Here is an 18,293-nt window from a genome sequence, read left to right on the forward strand (position 1 = left end):
TAGGAGGCAATGTGGTCAGCATTGCGCTCAACCGAGATAATTACCCTGATTTGACTCAGGTACTCATTCACAGCTGAGCCGACTGGTATCCGACGTCAAACCACGATACAAATCCCACTCCTTCCAATGAGATTTGAACCGCGACCTTCCGTACGGCGGCATTGAGCTCTAACCACTCAGCTATCCGGACACAAAGTAATCTTCTTGCTGTCGAAAAATATAAATAATAATATAAATATAATATAATAATAACCTGGCGTACCAGGTTTACCCTCACCTGAGTTGCAAACGCAGAGCTGCATGCGACCAGGCGCGTGTCATGGGTTGCGGATAATGACATGACCCACCGGGTCAGCTACGAATATCGCAAGTTAATCTTGTAAATAAGTAGCCGCGGACAAGCAGAACGTTTCCCTTTGTGTTCGTCCTCCCTTACCGATTCTTCCCGTTCAGGGGGAGTAAACCTCCTTAACAAATCCGTAATCCGGGGTGAAGGGATCGACGCGCCTATCGGATGAATTGCAGTGACGTTACACTGTATTTCAGCGGCTCCCCTCCAAATACCTTCCCTACCTTTGGAGGTAACCATGGGGCATTGCAACATTGGGGCTCTGTTGCAGGGCTGACTGGTTCCCCATTACTCGTGGGAATAAAATTGGGGACTTTGGTTTAAATTCTTTAAATGGGACCCCAGGGACACGAAGACAGTACCCAACACGGTTAAGGGTCGTTCAACAACATCAGAGCGGCTCTTCGCCCTTGGATGTTTTGGCAGTTATGCCGTCAACCACCAGGGACGGGAGACCTAGGCGTCGTATGGTTTGGACGAACCAACTCAACGAATTTATCGTCCGCGCCTATTACCGTGTCACGGATTTGGAACGGAATCCATCAGGGTAGAGACATCGACTACATGACGCGTTCATAACCCGATTTCCGGAGCGCAGAAGGACTTTGCCGTTCTGGGTGTTTCGACTCAACAAAAGAGTCGAAAAGTTGAGAAAGGAGATTGGTCGTGTGACGCAAGCACTCCTTGGAAATCCATCACCAAGTGTGCACAGATGCGTTGCGAACATCATTGGAAACTACCATCTGTCCAATGATATGCCAATCGAAGAAATCCTCGAGGTGCTGAAGCAGAAACTTGCGGTATGCTCCAATCGCATCCGTAGGTATCAGAAAAGCTTTCAGCGAAGGACAGACAACACCTTGTTCTTCCAGAACCAACGAGGATTCTACAAAAATCTCATCAACTCAGGTAGGGAAAGTAACCTCAATCTGGATCAGGCAGAAGACTTCTGGAGAAGTGTTTGGAGCAAATCCAGTCGTTGCAATTTAGAAGCAGCGTGGCTCCCACACCTTATGCGTTCATGCGAGGCCCTCCCCGAAATGACCATGCCTGACGTAACTGAAGTCGACGTTAAAGCAGTCCTTGACAAGGCAGGTAACTGGAAGGCGCCAGGAGTTGACAAGATTCACAACTTCTGGCTGAAGCGGTTCAAGAGCACTCACAGGATATTGGCAAATCAATTTAATCAGATGATTGCCGATCCTGATTTAGTTCCACCATTTTTCACCAAGGGGATAACTTTCCTCATCCCCAAGGAACAGGGTGTCTCTTGCCCTTCAAAATGTCGACCAATTACTTGTCTTCCTACCATCTACAAGGTCTTCACTTCAGTTCTGTGCGCGAACATCTCAAAACATCTTGATGTTCATAAATTGATAGCTGAGGAGCAAAAAGGATGCGCAAAAGGCTCCCGAGGCTGCAAAGAACAGCTTATAATCGATACGGTAGCTGTAAAGCAGGCTGTCCACCAAAAACGAAACATCTCGACAGCCTACATCGATTATAAATCAGCCTTTGACTCCATATCACATTCGTGGTTACTACAAGTGTTACGCTTGTATAAAATCAACCCGAATGTTGTTCTTCTACTGAGAACAGTAATGAAGAATTGGAGCACGAAGCTATCGGTATGTTCGCAAACATCAGGAGAGATACCAATCAGGCGTGGCATTTTCCAAGGCGACTCTCTAAGCCCACTGTGGTTTTGTTTGGCTTTGAATCCGCTATCCCATCTTTTGCATGAAAGCAAATACGGGTTCCAAGTCAAGCATGGCATATTGTCGAAATGTACATTAAGCCATTTAATGTACATTGACGACATCAAATTGTATGCCAAAGACGAGAACCAACTTCGCTCCTTGCTGGACATCACCATCCAGTTCAGCAGGGATATCGGCATGCAGTTGGGTTTGGAGAAATGTCGCATAAAAACAATTGTTCGGGGAAAACACACCGACAACGAAGGATACAGCCAAAATAACATCCGAATTGAGGGCATGGATTCGGACGACGTCAACAAATACCTCGGCATATTGTAAGCAACAACACCTGCTGTAGCAATAATTAAATCTAAGTTGCTGGGGGAATTTGAGCGGCGTCTGGATCTTGTCCTTAAAACTGAGCTGTACGGGAAAAATAAAATCATGGCAATCAACACCTTTGCCATTCCCGTCCTTCTATACACTTTCGGTGTGATACAGTGGAGTAATACTGATTTAGAATCTGTCAATAGACGGGTAAGGGTAGTTCTTGCAAACAACAACATGCACAATAGAGCTGCCCAAAAATTGAGGATCACTATCCCACGTCATCAGGGAGGAAGGGGGGTACTTGATTTAAAAACGTTGCACTACAATCAAGTGCATTCTCTTCGTGAGTTTTTCTATGAGAAACAATCCTCTAGCCAAATACATCAGGCTACCGTCATGGCAGATAATAAATTATCTCCTTTGAACTTGAGAAGCAGAGAATGGGATCCCATGTCGAATGTTACTTCAGTCCAACAGAAGATCGACATGTGGAAAGAGAAACCCATTCACGGAGGTCATATAAAAAATTTGTTGTTGTCAGGCATTGACATCGAAGCCTCCAACAAATGGTTGACAAATGGTGTACTTTTCTATGAGACCGAAGCATTCCTAACTTCAATTCAGGATGCTTCGCTCCCAACAAAAAATTATAAACGGTGCATTCTTCACGACTCCTCAATCACCAACTCCAGTTGTAGGTTATGCAACTGTGAAGAGGAGACCATCCAGCACATAACATCTGCGTGCAGGATGTTGAGCGGTACCGAGTACACCAATCGTCATAACTCCGTCTGCAAGATTCTCCATCAAAACCTTGCGTTGAAGTATAACTTAGTGGCAACCTACCATCCTTACTATAAGTATACTCCGCAGAGAATCTTGGAAAATGATCGGGTCAAACTACTGTGGGATCACACTATTGCCACCGACCACAGTGTAAATCATAACAGACCCGATCTAGTTCTGCTTCTGAAGGAAGAACGAGCGTGCTTTATAATCGATGTAGCCGTACCGTTGGACCGGAACACTGTTGAAAAACAGCACGAAAAGATCCGGAACTACGGCCCCTTGGCAGACGATATGAAGCAGACTTGGAGACTACAAAAGATCCAAGTAGTCCCAGTAATAATTTCAGCGACGGGATTAGTCCCGCAGAACTTACATAAAGCGCTGAAAACGCTCGATCTTAGGGCTGGACTATACATGGAGATGCAAAAAGCAGTTATCCTTGCAACCTGTGCTATAGTCCGAAGAGTCCTGTCCGGTAACAATCTGACCTAATGGGTTTCAGTCTTGATCCGCACTGTCTTCAATATAAGATCCATGTCTCTGTAGTGTAGGACCTCCGCGTCATTGGCTAAAGTGTTTGCGACAATCGGGATGTAGTAATACATTTTCGCATGGTCGCACACACTTTGCGTTAAAACGCATCATCGCTGTGATGCGGGCCTTTGGATGTTGCCTTCAGCCCATCCTTAGGTTGGTCGCCCCTCAGTCCGGTTGGGCGGGAAGAGGGTCCGTGGGCTTTTTGAACTAAATAAATAAATAATAAATGCAAAAGTAATAATCATGAAGAGATCAGTCTAAGATTCATTAATAATCTACAAGCCAATTGTGATAGTTAGGGCTACTGCCTTTGATAATTATTGCCTATTGCGTTTAATAATCAAATTTAAACCGATCTATGTAAGCAAGTAATGTTAACAGAGGAAATAATAAAAATTATAAAACAATTTTTTTTGTCGTTTCGTTTGGAATTGTTATCTGTTATCCACTTGATGGCAGACCGGAACAATTGAAGAGTGATCTTCTACAACTGGTACATGGAATACTTGGGGACTGCATGGACTAACATCCAAAGTTAAACGAAATACAAATGACTACGGTTTCATCCAGGGTTAGGCAGCATCCGGCGAGTTCCCTATGCGGTGGACGAAACTGTGGTCGTCTGAATCGCAGTTAAATAACATAGATGAGCATGGTCAACTAACGTCTATCTTGTGCTAGTTGTTTACAGCCGTGACTTCCTCCGCTTCAGTATAATTGATTTTTTTTTTCAACGATTGATCTAGTTCAATCCAATCTTCGCAGCAACCTGAATAGTGAATAAGCGGCAAAATTGGTGTTCCTTTTTAAATATTTTAGTAAAAAGTTCTTGTTGATTTTTTTTATTAATTTATTCCTAATTCTAATAATATAGTTTCCATCAATTAATAAAAATTGTCCATTTGACCAAGTATTTTTATTTTATGTAACTGATACAATTATTACGATTTTAAGTAATCTAAGAACTTTGATTTGAATCATGATTTTTACAAAAAATCACTCCATATAAATCATTGATTTAAATCATGATTTAAATCAAATGATTTAAGTCAATAAACCCTGACTGTATGTATAGCGTGTGATATCTTTAGGCTGGAAGTAGGGGAAGTAACTCTGAAAAGCCAGTACCAACGGGGATGTTCGATAATACTTCATCTCAGTGGATCTATGCAACGCCAACGCGGAGATTTCTGGTCCGTTCCTGGCAACTGAAGCAATGACAGGCTGCCCCAAGGAGGTGGCACTTCTAACGATGTCGATCGACTCACTACTATGTGAACCGCAAAATTTGCCAATTCACGCAAAAGTTTTGCGGATTACGTAGGTGTGTTAGCTGTTAGTCGATATCTTCGAACGGTATGTAGAAACATACAATAGTGCACACTGGAAATTATTTCCCATTTGTGAACTGTTTGTCCCTTTTTAAGGTTTAATCGAGTCTGACTATCTGTCACACGGACTTTTCTCCAAAACGGTTAAACTGATCCCAACAAAATTTGGTGGACAGATGGGAACTATCCCACGCATACAGCGAGTGACATAAATTTAGGTGGAGGTTAAAGGCGGTCTCCCCATACATGCAAAGGGGGGATTTAAAAAAAATTTTCATCAGATATAGTCGTGTAGGATATCAAATGAAAGGTCTCGATTAGTGCTTGCCGAAATTGACGTTTTGACGTGAATTGCAAAATACATGAGCAAGGAGTCAAAATGTACGCACTTAAAGTGAGACAAGACTCATTTTCGGAAGCTACCAAACCCAAAAATCCCAACAAAATCAGGATGGTGCGCTTAGATGAAATCTAGGCCTCAAAATATGCCCCATTCCGATATTTGCTCAAATAAACTTACTAATAGTATATTACCAACTTTTAAAAATTTACTGGAAAACTACCCTTAAGTTCATCATAAGACTACGCGTCAGCATAGAGGACCACATTTCGCATACACATACCAAATTTCATGGAAATCTGGCCAACGTCAAAGTTATAGTAATTCAAACTTAGCAATTTCGCGCGAATTTACTGCTTCCGAAGCCATGCAAATAAGATGTTGACGTCATAATTAGGGAGAATAAATAACATTCGAATGAAATATTAAAATTCCATTTCTGAAGAATCTACTTCTCCCCAGCCCTTTTCGGTATCTGTTGTAGGTTAAATTTTTCACATTTGCTAATAATATTAAACTCAGAGCGTGAAGCGTATAAGGTTGACCAGTATCAATAAAGGGCTTTTCAAATGATTTATTTAAATCGCTTTCTAAAAAATAGAGGGCAATGGAATTTTTAGCGATGTAACACGGAGCTGTCATGCACTCTTCGCTCCTCACATCTTCTTTTTCGTCAGCCTTTGTCCCATTCACAAGCGGGGTCAATTCGTCGTGATCGGTTTCGCCATTTTATTTTATCAAATGCCTCATGTGGATGTACTTGCGAGGCTATTAAATCCCCATCCAGCCTATCAAGCCACCGTTGTTTCGGACGGCCTTTTGGTCACTTACAATTGACTTCCTTGTTACAGACCAATATTGGTAAGTGAATTCTCGTTAGCGTGAATTACCAGACCAAACCATCGAAAACGCCTCTCTCGCAGTTTTTCTACAATCGGTGCAACCCCATATCGATCGCGGATATCCTCCATTGTTTTTTATAGTCGGCCAACACTCAGAAGTATAGAGAGCGGCAGACGGACGACATTGCGAAAATTTTAGATTTGAGACGTTCACTGATAGGTCGATCACAAAGTTGTGGACTGTCAGTTCATCTAGGTTACGTTAATGCGTGAAGCAATTTCATTAGCCAATGGAGAACTGCGTTATGCTCCTCACATTGGGAAACACAAAGACTTTTTTTATCTGAAGCGTAGAGTTTCCGGTTTCCCGACTTTATTTATTATCTACTTGCTAATGCTGAAATTTTGTTAAAAGAACACACTTTCCGAAGTGGAAATCGGGAGGCTAGAGGTTTTATTTAATATCTACCGAAAAAAAGCGAAAAGGAAAATGAATGGAAAACCGATAAAGAGGCTTCAACTGTCAGGACCTTGCGGAGGTCAATCCAAAATATGAGTCCTTAGCTCTGCAAGAACGTTCAGACGAAAAATTTCCTGCCTTTCTATATTCTTTATGTACTGGATAAGGGTAAGTTACTTCCTTAAATCTATTATATAATTGGTGGTAATCATTTTCAATATTACTTACCATTGCCACAGTGTGCGCTTGGGCCTTAACTTGTTGGAAAGCGAACCCATAATTTGTCCCAAATAGATATATGGTATCACCAATTGAAGGAAAAAAACTTATTTCTAGAATCGGCTTATAACTGTTCAGAGTTATGTTACAATCTAAAAAGGTAAGGATGCTCACACCACGCCTGCTATATCAACCCCTACACCATTACTTCAGTTTGTTGTTGGCTTTTAATTATTGGCATGAAATTGTCATACGTTCTCCGGATCAATATCTTACATAAAGTTATCCGTTTGATCGGTGAGGGTTGAATATATACATTGGAAAAGATAACTCGATCCCAATGCTCCTCGTCCCATTCGACATGCTCATGGACCCATTATAGGGATGCACACTTAACCCTATCCGAAAATTGAGATCAGGACCTTGAAGTGTGTTAGAGCATTCAAGACCGTAAAGGTACACTACAGTACCCTGATATGACTTGATACTTGTTAGATTGCTGTAAAAGTATTGGCGGACGGAAAATCCTGGGTGCAGAAATTGGTCGGTCTAGAGAAGATCATCATCGTTCTAAAACAGCAGCTGATTTAAAAGAAGAATTAGTTCCATTTGAAAATGTACAAATTTCTGTGCGTTCTGCATGGCGACGTTTACAAGAGTGTGGAATTTATGGACAGATCTACATCCATAAAGTCCACACTCTTGTAATCGTCGACATCCCAAGGACAGCAACCTAGGTGATTAACGAGCTGTCGAAGGGCAGGCGCATTGCAATCTGTGGCGATAATCAAACTGTATTAGAGGCACTGAACAGTCCTTTGATCATTTCAAAAATCGTTCGATTATGTAGAAACCAGAGCTCCACACCAAAGTAAGGCAGCACAACTCACCACGACTGAAACCCACCTGAGCAACTCGATTACTTGTCCATGTCAGGATGAAAGGCGCGAGGCCAGCGTAGTAGCCGAGCTGGAGTCAGTCAGTTAGGAGACGTTAAAAAAAGATTTGAACATCGATTATCGCTTAATTAAGTTTTATTACCCAATTTAGGTGCCCCGCAAAAAGGCAAAATACTGAAATTTGAGACGCTTTGAAAAACCTAACCATTTAAGAAGTCTACAACTTCTCCGGGACTTCAGCAAATCTGTTTGAAAAGAAAAGATTTACTGGATGGCCTCTATAATGTATGGTATAGCGACTCTTCTCCAGGAAACCGATCCCTGTCCAACGCATCTCCTGTAACGCTGTTACATCAGCTCTATATTGGAACAGGGCGTCGGCTAGCTGCTTGGCAGCTCCATCTCTGTTCAGGGAGCACACGTTCCATAAGAAAATGCACAAATCGTTTATCCGTTGTCGTTGTTGGGTTCGCGTTGTATTATCCGTCCAGTCCGAGGGCTCCTGTTGTGGCTTCGTAACCTCGGTTTCCCGTGTAGGGTTGTCAGCCCTACCCAACCCCCAACCTGGAGGACCAGTTGGTACAATTTGACCCGTTTTTAGGCGCGGATGACTCGCCTTCTTCCTTCTCCGTCTGCAGCTTTTCGTTAAGAAAGAGCTCCCAGCGGTCACCACGTAGAGGTGGAGATAGGATTTGATAGTAAAGCTGTTGGTGTTGGTTCCGCAGGCGTTTCCCAGGTTTTATACTCCTTCGTGGGTACAAATCCACGTTTTACCCAGGGACCTATACTACCCTTTGACCATTACTATATCTCTGAAATTGTTGCAGTTATGAGTCAGTCCACGCACCTATGAAAAAACGTCTAGTGGAGAAATTAAAGAACTGCTAGAGTCGCCCATCGTCAAGGCTAGGTTGTTCTTACATATATGTTGCTACGCTCGGAGTCAATGGGGCCATTTTAGCCCTTTGGTCAAGGATACTAGATTTTGATGTGATAAAGTATTTGATGTGCGCTGGGATGCTAATCTTTTGAAGAATCTTTATCTGCGCCACATCGAAGTCTGAAGCTGAAGAGACATTACATGGGAATTTAATTCGTGGTGCATCTTCCTTCCGCGATACGGGGGTCACGAGCTTTCCGATTGTTTCAAGATTGTTTTTCTAACTGATCGAGGATTTGCCCAACTTCCATTATTCCAGATTCTGGTGTGATTCTAACGTACAATGCATAAGACAAATGACTGAAGTGTTCAGGAACCAAATGCAAAATCCAGCCCTCGATTATTGAAGTGAATTGACATCTGCTTTCTTATAAATTTCAACCATCTTGGAAGCATTTAGAGTGAGAGCAAATAGATGTAAAGGGAAAAAAATCTTTTGATAGACAGCCTTGATTGTATGTTTAAAGATGTTCTGGACAAACTGATTCCGCGAGTAACTCTAACCACGTGGTACGACCACAATGTACTGTATTTCGCCATGGTTTTGATTTTCCAATATATTTAGCTGCCGCGGAATACGACATTGAGCGTGTTCAGAGAAGCACAACCTCAAAGCCCTTCGCGGTTTCTCCATTCATAGCGACAACCGTCACCGACTGAAACTAAATTCTAGGTCTATACTTACTTACTTACTTGACTTACTAAACGTCTGTTATATGTTGATAAAATGTATTAATTTTGAGTGAAATTATGCGGTGTTTCCAACGATTAATTAATTGAACTAATAAAAACTTGTTGTTTCTTTTTCGTTGGTGTGGATATTTATTCTTGCAAATACCGATATTTCGGGAACCACTTGTTCCCTTCATCAGTGCTAACAAGTTTCCTTGTTCCTTTCCTTTCCTTGTTTCCTTGTTAGCACTGATGAAGGGAACAAGTGGTTCCCGAAATATCGGTATTTGCAAGAATAAATATCCACACCAACGAAAAAGTATTAATTTTGTTATTGGGAGAACTTAATTAAGTTTTCGCAATGCTTTCTGATTATCGGATCCACATACAAGAAGTTATCTTCAAACGTAGAAAAAACTGGGACGAATAAGAAGAATACGTGATAAAATATACTGATATAACCCAATGGCCCAAAAACAGAACAAGGTCCTGTAGCAGGACGGTTTTTCAGGCTAAAAGATATGAGATCTTAGCATCCTAATTCCTAGTATTCAGACTAAAAGATATGAGATCTTAGGATGCTAAGATCTCATATCTTTTAGCCTGAAAAACCGCAACCTGAGTGATTAATGAGCGGTCGAAGAACGGGCTCATTGGAATCTGTGGCGATAGTCAAACTGCATTGAAGGCTTCGTACGACAGCACCACTGAGTTGTGAGGTTGAGACCGTTGAGAATAGCATTTATATTGACGCCAGCAGCACCAACCTGTTGACGAGAACCAAATTCATCGGTTTCGGCATTTGGAAGTGCAGAACCAACTGCCCTGGTACAACCATCGAAACTTACGGAATCTGTGACGGCAAAAGCAGAAACTGTTGGAGAAAAACAGGTACACTTCGAAGAAATTTCCACAACTCCAGCAACAACCTACACTTTTTTTTATTTATTTATGTAAATATTATTATTAAATTGATTTGGTTAAAATTAACAGATTTAAAGATATTGTGAAAAGTAAAACATGTCAGGCCGCAGCAGTCGGCGCAAGGTTTTTTGATAAAGACAAAGTTGGGCAGACTGTTACCTATGGCGCTCCGCTGGTTCTCCAGGTTCCTCATCCTATTATTAACATTGGGGCTTGAATAGTTCTGCTTCGGGGATGAGGTCCGCTTCGGTCATGCTGCAGTTAAATTTTCATATTTTCTGCCCGTAAATTTAACTTATATTCTCAATGTGGTGCGACAACACGCTGCAGGCGCCTCCGGCAACTCCGTGGCCGCAGTGGTGGAGTCCTGGTTCTGCCAATTGGAGGAGTTCGCGCACGCGGATATCACTACTGATGCCACCCGATCAAATCACGCGCTTCTCCGCCTGGACGAGGAATCGATTGGGCTCTTCGTCGAGGGCTCGAGGAATATACCTACTCAAAATTAAAGGCACCCTCAACAAGCGACTGTCGATGAGTCGGCAAAACTGGATCACTTACTGACGAGTTCACCTTGTGCGACCGCTCCCCGAGTTAACTGCTGCGTGAGATGAAGCAGTTGGGCGGGGATAAGGTCGGGTTGAGCTTTTCAAGTCGTGTGGTTGCAGCGACTCCCGGAGTGCATACAGGCCATCTTGGCCTGTGCAGACTTCGGTTCTTCGGAGGTGTCAGCGAACACCGCTGACAAAATCTGCGAGGTGCATGCGCGCCCCACGGTGTCCCGGGATGCCACAAGCCAAACTACCGAGGTTCAGCAGACGGTGGTAACTCTCGCGACTACCGTCTCTAAGCAAGCGCCCACAACGGAAGCTTTGCGTTCGGGAGGAAAGTCCCGGACTCGTTCCCGGACCACCAACCGAAATGGGCGACCGGGTAGTCGCCCGGTAGGACCTCAACGAGTCCTACAATTTGCTAGTACCACCGCATCCTTTCCCACAAGTTAAAGAAGTGCACCAGCCCGTGCACGTTCACGTCATGAAAAAATTTAATTCGTTGAGAGCTCCGCTGGCGATTATCCAGAACGCAGCTCCACGCCACCTAATAATTTATGATCCTTTGAGCAAGCGCCTTTACCTAGTCGACACAGGCGCAGATGTCTCAATTCTCCCGGTACCACGGAATCACAAATTGATTCCGCAACAACAAGCGGCGGGAAGCTCCTCTACCATATACACTTACGGCTACATGCAGACGTAAGTCTAGGATGTCGACGAACTTTTCAAGGCGTTTTGTTTTAGCGAACATCAGCAGTCCCATATTAGGCGTAGACTTTCTAGGCCACTATGGATTGCTAGTGGATCTACAGAATAGGTCTATTATAGACCCCGTAACCTCGCCCAGGTCTTCAGGAAAACTTACCACCTGGTCTATTGTCAATCTCTCCATCATTTTTAAAGAAGTAGCCGACCTTTGTATTCGCGTGTTCCTTCAAGAATACAGCATCATAACTACCGAAAGTAGTTACTCGCATCCAGCTAAGCATGATGTACAGCACCACATCCGCACTACTGGCACCAATATCTTCTGCCCACACATTACCACTCCACAAGCTCGTTATTCCTAAAAAAGAATTTGACATACTTTTGATGCAGGGTCTTCTCTTGTGGCGATTGCAAACCTCTGAATGCTTAGACCATTCCAGACCTTTACCCCATAGCACTCATTCACGACTTTGCGCACAATCTCGCTGCTGTGTTTTCACGACCTTGAACTTAGCCAAGGCGTACCATCAAATCCCTGTAGCTAAAGAAGACATTCCGAAAACGGCAATATGCATATCCTTCGGTCTCTTCGAGTTCATACGGATACAAACTTTTCAGAGGTTCATCCACTCTGTCCTGCAAATCCTTAACTTTTATTTTGTGTACTTGGATGATGTTTTGGTCGCCTCTGCCTCCGAATCTAAGCATTTGGAACTTATCGAATGCATTTTTCAACGTATCCTTGAGGCCGGTCTTGTACTTAACTTTGAAAAATGCCAATTTCTTAAAAAGCAGGTTTTTTAGTTTTAGTTTTTATTCCACACCATTGTCCTAAGGGAATCCACCCGGATCCAAACAAGGTTCAAGCCACCGCAGACTTTCCACTACCTAAAACAGTCAAGGATCTGCAAAGACTTTGGACATGTGAAAATTCCATCGTCGTTTCTTGCCAAAAGCCGCACAACATCAAGCGATGCTCAACGCCAACTTGTCTGGACCCAACTCCAAAGACTCACGCGTGATTGGTCTGCAGAGGCCGTCCAGGTATTTGAGCTAGCCAAACGACAGTTAGCGGACGCTATATTCCTGACATTCTCTCAACCAGATGCACTGTTAGCCGTACTTGTCGATGCTTCAGGCATCGCAGTAGGTGCTGCTCTTCACCAAAAGGTGAACGAAATCTGGCAACCGTTGAGCTTCTTTTCCAAGAAATTGAATACAGTTGAACCGAACTAAAGCACGTACAATCGTGAGCTATTAGCCGCGCACATAGCAATCAAATACTTCCGATAATCCCTGGAAGGCAGGCCGTTCACAGTGTTCACGGATCACAAGCCTCTTATCTTCCCTTTTAAACAGAAGCTGGAGAAAGCATCCCCTCGCCAACTTCGGCACCTACACTTCATAAGCCATTTTACTTGGGACATGCAGCACGTGTCCGCAAGAACAATGTAGTTGTAAACGCTTTGTCACACATTTCATAAGTAAGAATCCTTGCCACGGTCAATTTTTCCGCAATCACCAAGACACAGAAGGATGACGCAGATGCTCAGGAACAACCCCAAATACAAATTTTGGAAGTTTCCACTTTTCGGCTCAACCTCCGAAATACCCTGCGAGGCCTCTGAAAAGGGACCTAGGCCATATATTCCGTCCAATTTTAGCAAGGAAGTATTCCATGCAGTACACGATCTTGCACACCCAGGCATTCGGACAGCGATCGTCTTCTTCTTTTTCTTCAGTCTTTTTCCCGTTCACAAGCGGGGTCGGCTATTCGAACAGCGATCCTATGCCAGAAATTTAAAGTCATGAAACACGTCTACCAAACGTTCTCACACGATCCACATCAACATCATTGGCCCCTTGTAAGATTCGCATAGCTTCAAGTATTGCCTCACAATCATCAAGAGGTTCACGGAGTGACCTGAGGCAATACCTCTGACCAACATTTCCGCACAATCGTGCGCCGGGAATGGATTCTACGCTTTATACTTCCAGCCGAAGTTGGAGTCTACCCTGTTCTCGGAGTTAGGCAAGTCCCTAGGATTTAAACGCCATTGGTTGGCTACGTACTACCTGCAATCTAATGGGATGCTGGAACTCTGGTATAGGTCACTGAAGGCCACTATAATGGCATACGATGACTCTTCGTGGTCGCTAGTCCTGTCTTTTGTTCTACTTGGCCTACGTACAGCCCATCATGAGAAGTTTGCGGCCAGCTCCCTCGAGCTAGTATACGGGGGGAATTTGAGACTCCTTAGCGATCCTGTGTTCGATACCAGGTCAACCCTTTCCAGACTTTTACACTTGCTCCAGGACTCCGTGGCGAAATTAAAATCACCCCCGCCATCCCGTCAGTCCTCGACGTCTTGGTTCGCGTGAATGCTTTCCGGAAGCCGCTGCAACCACCATATGAGGGTCCAACAGAGGGGGCACTTCTTTAGGCTTGACGTTGGCGGAAGGCCAAGAATGTCCCCGTATCTACGCTAAAGCCTTTTGTCCCCGGGGCTGAGGTCTCGGGTGGGAAAGGTGCCCGGCGCGTGACATTTGATCACTGAAACCCAGTATCAGCTGGGGGTGAGGCAGTGTGGAAGCGCTGCAGGGTGGAGTCAATTAGCGGAAATTCACCCGGGTTCCACATCAAAGTAGCGCAGCACAAGTCACCACGAAACTCACCTGTGCAACTCGATTACTTGTCGATGTCAGGATGAGAGCCGCGAGCTCGACGCAGTGATCGGGCTTTGGTCAGTCAGTTTGGAGGCTTAAAAAAAGATTTGAGCATCGATCATCGCGTCAATTTTATGAGAGATAGACTAACTTGTGATGTTGTTAATTATTTACAAATAAATTAAATAAAAATTAATTATGTTTTATTAGCTAAACCTTAACAAAAGGATCCAGCAGTGGCAGTAGCATTGGCTAATGCTGCTTTCAAAATCCGGGAACGGCTAATGTCATGTGGCAATGTCTTAATGCTGCTAAACAAACTAAACTTTTCCTGTCAGAACCAAACATACATACCGGAAAGTTTATCCTGTCGAAAAGCAGGAAGACTTGCAGGAGTACTATGGGCATTCTGACCGGACATAATTCACTAGCTGGACAATTATCAAGAATAGGGATTCTACAAGATGATACGTATCCATCCTGTAATGATCAAGCGGAATCCACGACACCCGATTTTTGGTGCCGACGTACTTCGATTGCAGCCATGCATAAATGAATCTGCGATATTCTGTTAGATGAAGGAGTCGAGTACACTGGACCACTACGATCTGTATGCTCAGTGGCTGTGCCTCTCCTTCATCTCATATCCAAACACACAACGGAACAAATATATTATTCGATTAGGAAATCATTCGATTTCATCCTGTGTAGCGTCTTTTGCTTAAATAGATGTTTCCATTATACAGGGTGCGGCAGCATAACTTCCTTTTTTAAAATGCGCGCCACTCAGTTAGTTTATGTCATAGCGGAGCGTTAGTGGTCTCGTTCAAGAGGGGATACTGTAAAGTTTTGTCCCGACACGGTTCAGTCGCCATCATGCGTTGGAATAGTGAGGAAAGCGTGCCTTTGCCGTTGAGGTTTACTTTTCAAGCGGATGTTCGGTTATTGCAACACAGCATGCATTTCGGAATCGCTTTAATTTAGCCCCGTTGGCTCCCGCCCCAGACCGCAAATCAATTGTTACATGTTGTTACTACATTCAGACAAACTGCAAGTGCGACAAAAGGAAGAACTGGAGTCCCTCGGCCCGTTAGATCACCTTAGAACATTGAAGCAGTGAGAGCGTCAATGTTGCGATCGCCACGGCGTTCTGCGCGCAAACACGCATCTGCCCTTGGACTATCCGATCGTTCTGTGAGAAGAATTCTTCGTGATAATCTTCATTTTCATCCCGAAACTTTCAGAACGTGACTTCAATTCTCGGATGAACGCGTGTGAGCTTCTTCTTGATGTCGTTCCCGAGGGTGCTATTGTTTTTTTTAGCGATGAAGCCCATTTTCATTTGTGTGGGTCGGTTAACAAACAAAACATGCGCTACTGGGCTGACACCAACCGTCGAGAATTGCATCGAAAGCCTTTGCATTCACCCAAAGTCACAGTGTGGTGTGCAATTTCCTCAGCTGGAATTATTGGTCCCTGGTTTTTTGAGGAAAATTAGGTTACAGTGACAGTGAATTCGGACCGGTATGTAAACATGCTACAGAATTTTTTTTCCCACGGCTAGAAAATTTGGATTTGGGGCACGCTTGGTTCCAACAAGACGGTGCAAAAGCACACACTTCAAGAGCATCGAAGTGGCTGTTTTGAGGGAACACTTTCCAGAGCGCCTTATCTCAATTAGAGGCGATTTGGAATGGCCGGCACGCTCTCCCGATCTGTCCCCTTGTGATTTTTTTCTATGGGGTTTTTTGAAATCCCGTGTTTATGTGAATCGTCCAAGAAGCCTACAAGATTTGAAGACCAACATCCAAGAAGAAATTGCCAACATAACACCTGCTATGCTAGAGTCATGACAAACGCCAGAAATCGGTTTACGCAATGTATGGAGAATGGGGGACGTCATCTAACAGATTTGATCTTCAAAACAATGTAAATAAAAACTTTAGACATGTACCTACATTATAAAAAATAAATAAATATTTTCCGATGCATACAATAGTTTTTATTGAGCTTTGAAAAAAGGAAGTTATGCTGAGGCACCCTGCACTTCCTATAGTCCCTAGACGGCAGGCCGTTCACAGTGTTCACGGATCACAAGCCGTTTACCTTCGCTTTTAAACAAAAACTCGACAAAGCGTCCCGTCTCCAACTTCGGCACCTGAATTTAATAAGCCAGTTTACTTCGGACATCGAGGACGTACCCCACAAGGACGATGTAGTTGTAGATCCTTTGTCACGCATTTCATAAGTTAAAATCTCTGCCACAGTAGATTTTTTGGCTATCGCCGAGACACAGAAGGATGACGCAGTACTTCAGAGCCTCAGGGACAACTTCAAATAGAAATTTCGGGGGGTTCCGCAATACTCTGCGAGGTCTCTGAAAAAGGCCATGTATTCCGGACAAATTTTAACAAGGAAGTACTCCATGCAGTACACTATCCTGCGTACCCAGGCATTCGGACAACAAATCGGCTGGTCACTAGAAAATATTCCTGGCCCTCAATAGGTAAAGATGTTAACTCCGGTGCCAGATTGTCCATCGCATGCGAGAAGTGTAAAGCCACCAAGCACGTACAGAAAGTAGCCGGCTCATTCCCTCAGTCTACCAAGTGTTTTTACATGATCCACATCGACTTCATTGGTCTCTTGCGAGATTCGCATGGCTTCAAGTATTGCCTCATAATCATCGATAGGTTCACACGGTGGCTTGAGGCAATACCTCTAGCCGACATTTCCGCACAATCGTGCGCCGAGCCCCATTACTGACCGGAGAATGTAATTCGAGTCTACGCTGATCTCGGAGTAAAGCAAATTCCTAGGCTTCAATCGCCATCGAACGACTGCATACCAACCGCAATCCAATGGGACGCTGAAACGTTGCCATAGGACCACGAACGCCGCTATAATAGCACATGATAGCCCTTCGTGGTCGCAAGTCCTGCCTTTCGTTCCACTTGACCAACGTACAGTCCATCGGGAGGAGTTTGCTGCCAGCTCCGTCAAGCTGGTATATGGGGAGAATTTGAGACTCTCTAGCGATCTTGTTGTTCGATACCAGGTAAGCCTTTTCCCGCCCTGGACTTTTGCGGTTGCTGCGGGACCCCCGCCATTCTGTTATTCTCGACGAAGGCAAATGCCCCCAAAACGTCTAGGTTCGCTTGGATGCTTCCCGGAAGCCTCTGTAACCACCATATCGGGGACCCACAGGAAGTATTAAACAGAGGGGAACACTTCCTTAGGCTTAACGTCGACGGCAGACCTAAGAATGTCTCCGTACCCATGCTTTAAACTTCTTCGAGAAAAGCGTTGCCACTAAACAACTCACTAAAGTAGCGTCTACAGTGCGTGGTGAATAAATAAACTGCGTCTGGATCCCTTTAAAATCAATGTCCAGATATCTTTTGCCTTATGGAGATAGCTGTAGATTCGAAACGTACCTGTTATATCCACGTGAGGGTCGTCTAAATCCTTTTGGAATTCCGGCTTCACCTGCGGCTCCTTCTTGATTACCTCGACGCCTTCAGAGTCCCATGGAATTGAGCTCTGTACACTTTCCAATCGGTCGCTAGTCGAGGCCGCAGCACTAGTAGAGGGTTCACTCTCATAAAGGGTCCCTAGTTCAGGCAAATGTTGAAGGGCTCCTTTCAGATCAACCAGAAGTAGGCGCGGAGTGTAGGTCACTTGACCCTGCAAAGGAGATCCCTTGAATTAGTCCATAATTTCAATTTAACACAGCCCTCTCACCTTGTAATCAACGCCTTCCCGATACAGGACATCGTGATCGATTTCAGACGGCTCCCCATTTGGGTCGTACGAGAATCCTGACTCCTGCGAGTCGAAATAGTCGCTTAATTTGATCCAATCACAAAACTGTGCCACAAGCCTCACCTGAATATTCCACCAATGCGCTCCCACGTAGTTCGCATAGTTTCCAAATTGCAAAGTTATAATTTCCCGGGTCGAAGTCATCCTGGATGCGGGGGTGCCGAACGAGTCATGAATGTTTTCATTCGCCTGTCGCAATGACACATC

The 18,293-nt window shown here is 44.1% G+C and overlaps 1 protein-coding gene across 1 annotated transcript in view; it reads right to left on the reverse strand.

The window, feature by feature from the left end:
* LOC119658300 (protein misato) overlaps window positions 1-18,293 on the reverse strand; it is a 28,122-nt gene extending 9,829 nt beyond the window's left edge. Inside the window, exons 1-3 of the mRNA XM_038065600.1 lie at window positions 18,150-18,293; window positions 18,006-18,089; window positions 17,699-17,948 (exon numbers count right to left, since the gene is read on the reverse strand). Coding sequence (XP_037921528.1) covers window positions 17,699-17,948; window positions 18,006-18,089; window positions 18,150-18,230 — 415 coding nt within the window. The 5' untranslated portion in view covers window positions 18,231-18,293. The remainder of the gene's footprint in view (window positions 1-17,698; window positions 17,949-18,005; window positions 18,090-18,149) is intronic.

This window comes from Hermetia illucens, chromosome 5 (assembly GCF_905115235.1).
Source record: "Hermetia illucens chromosome 5, iHerIll2.2.curated.20191125, whole genome shotgun sequence".
In the NCBI taxonomy this organism is placed as follows: Eukaryota; Metazoa; Arthropoda; class Insecta; order Diptera; family Stratiomyidae; genus Hermetia; species Hermetia illucens.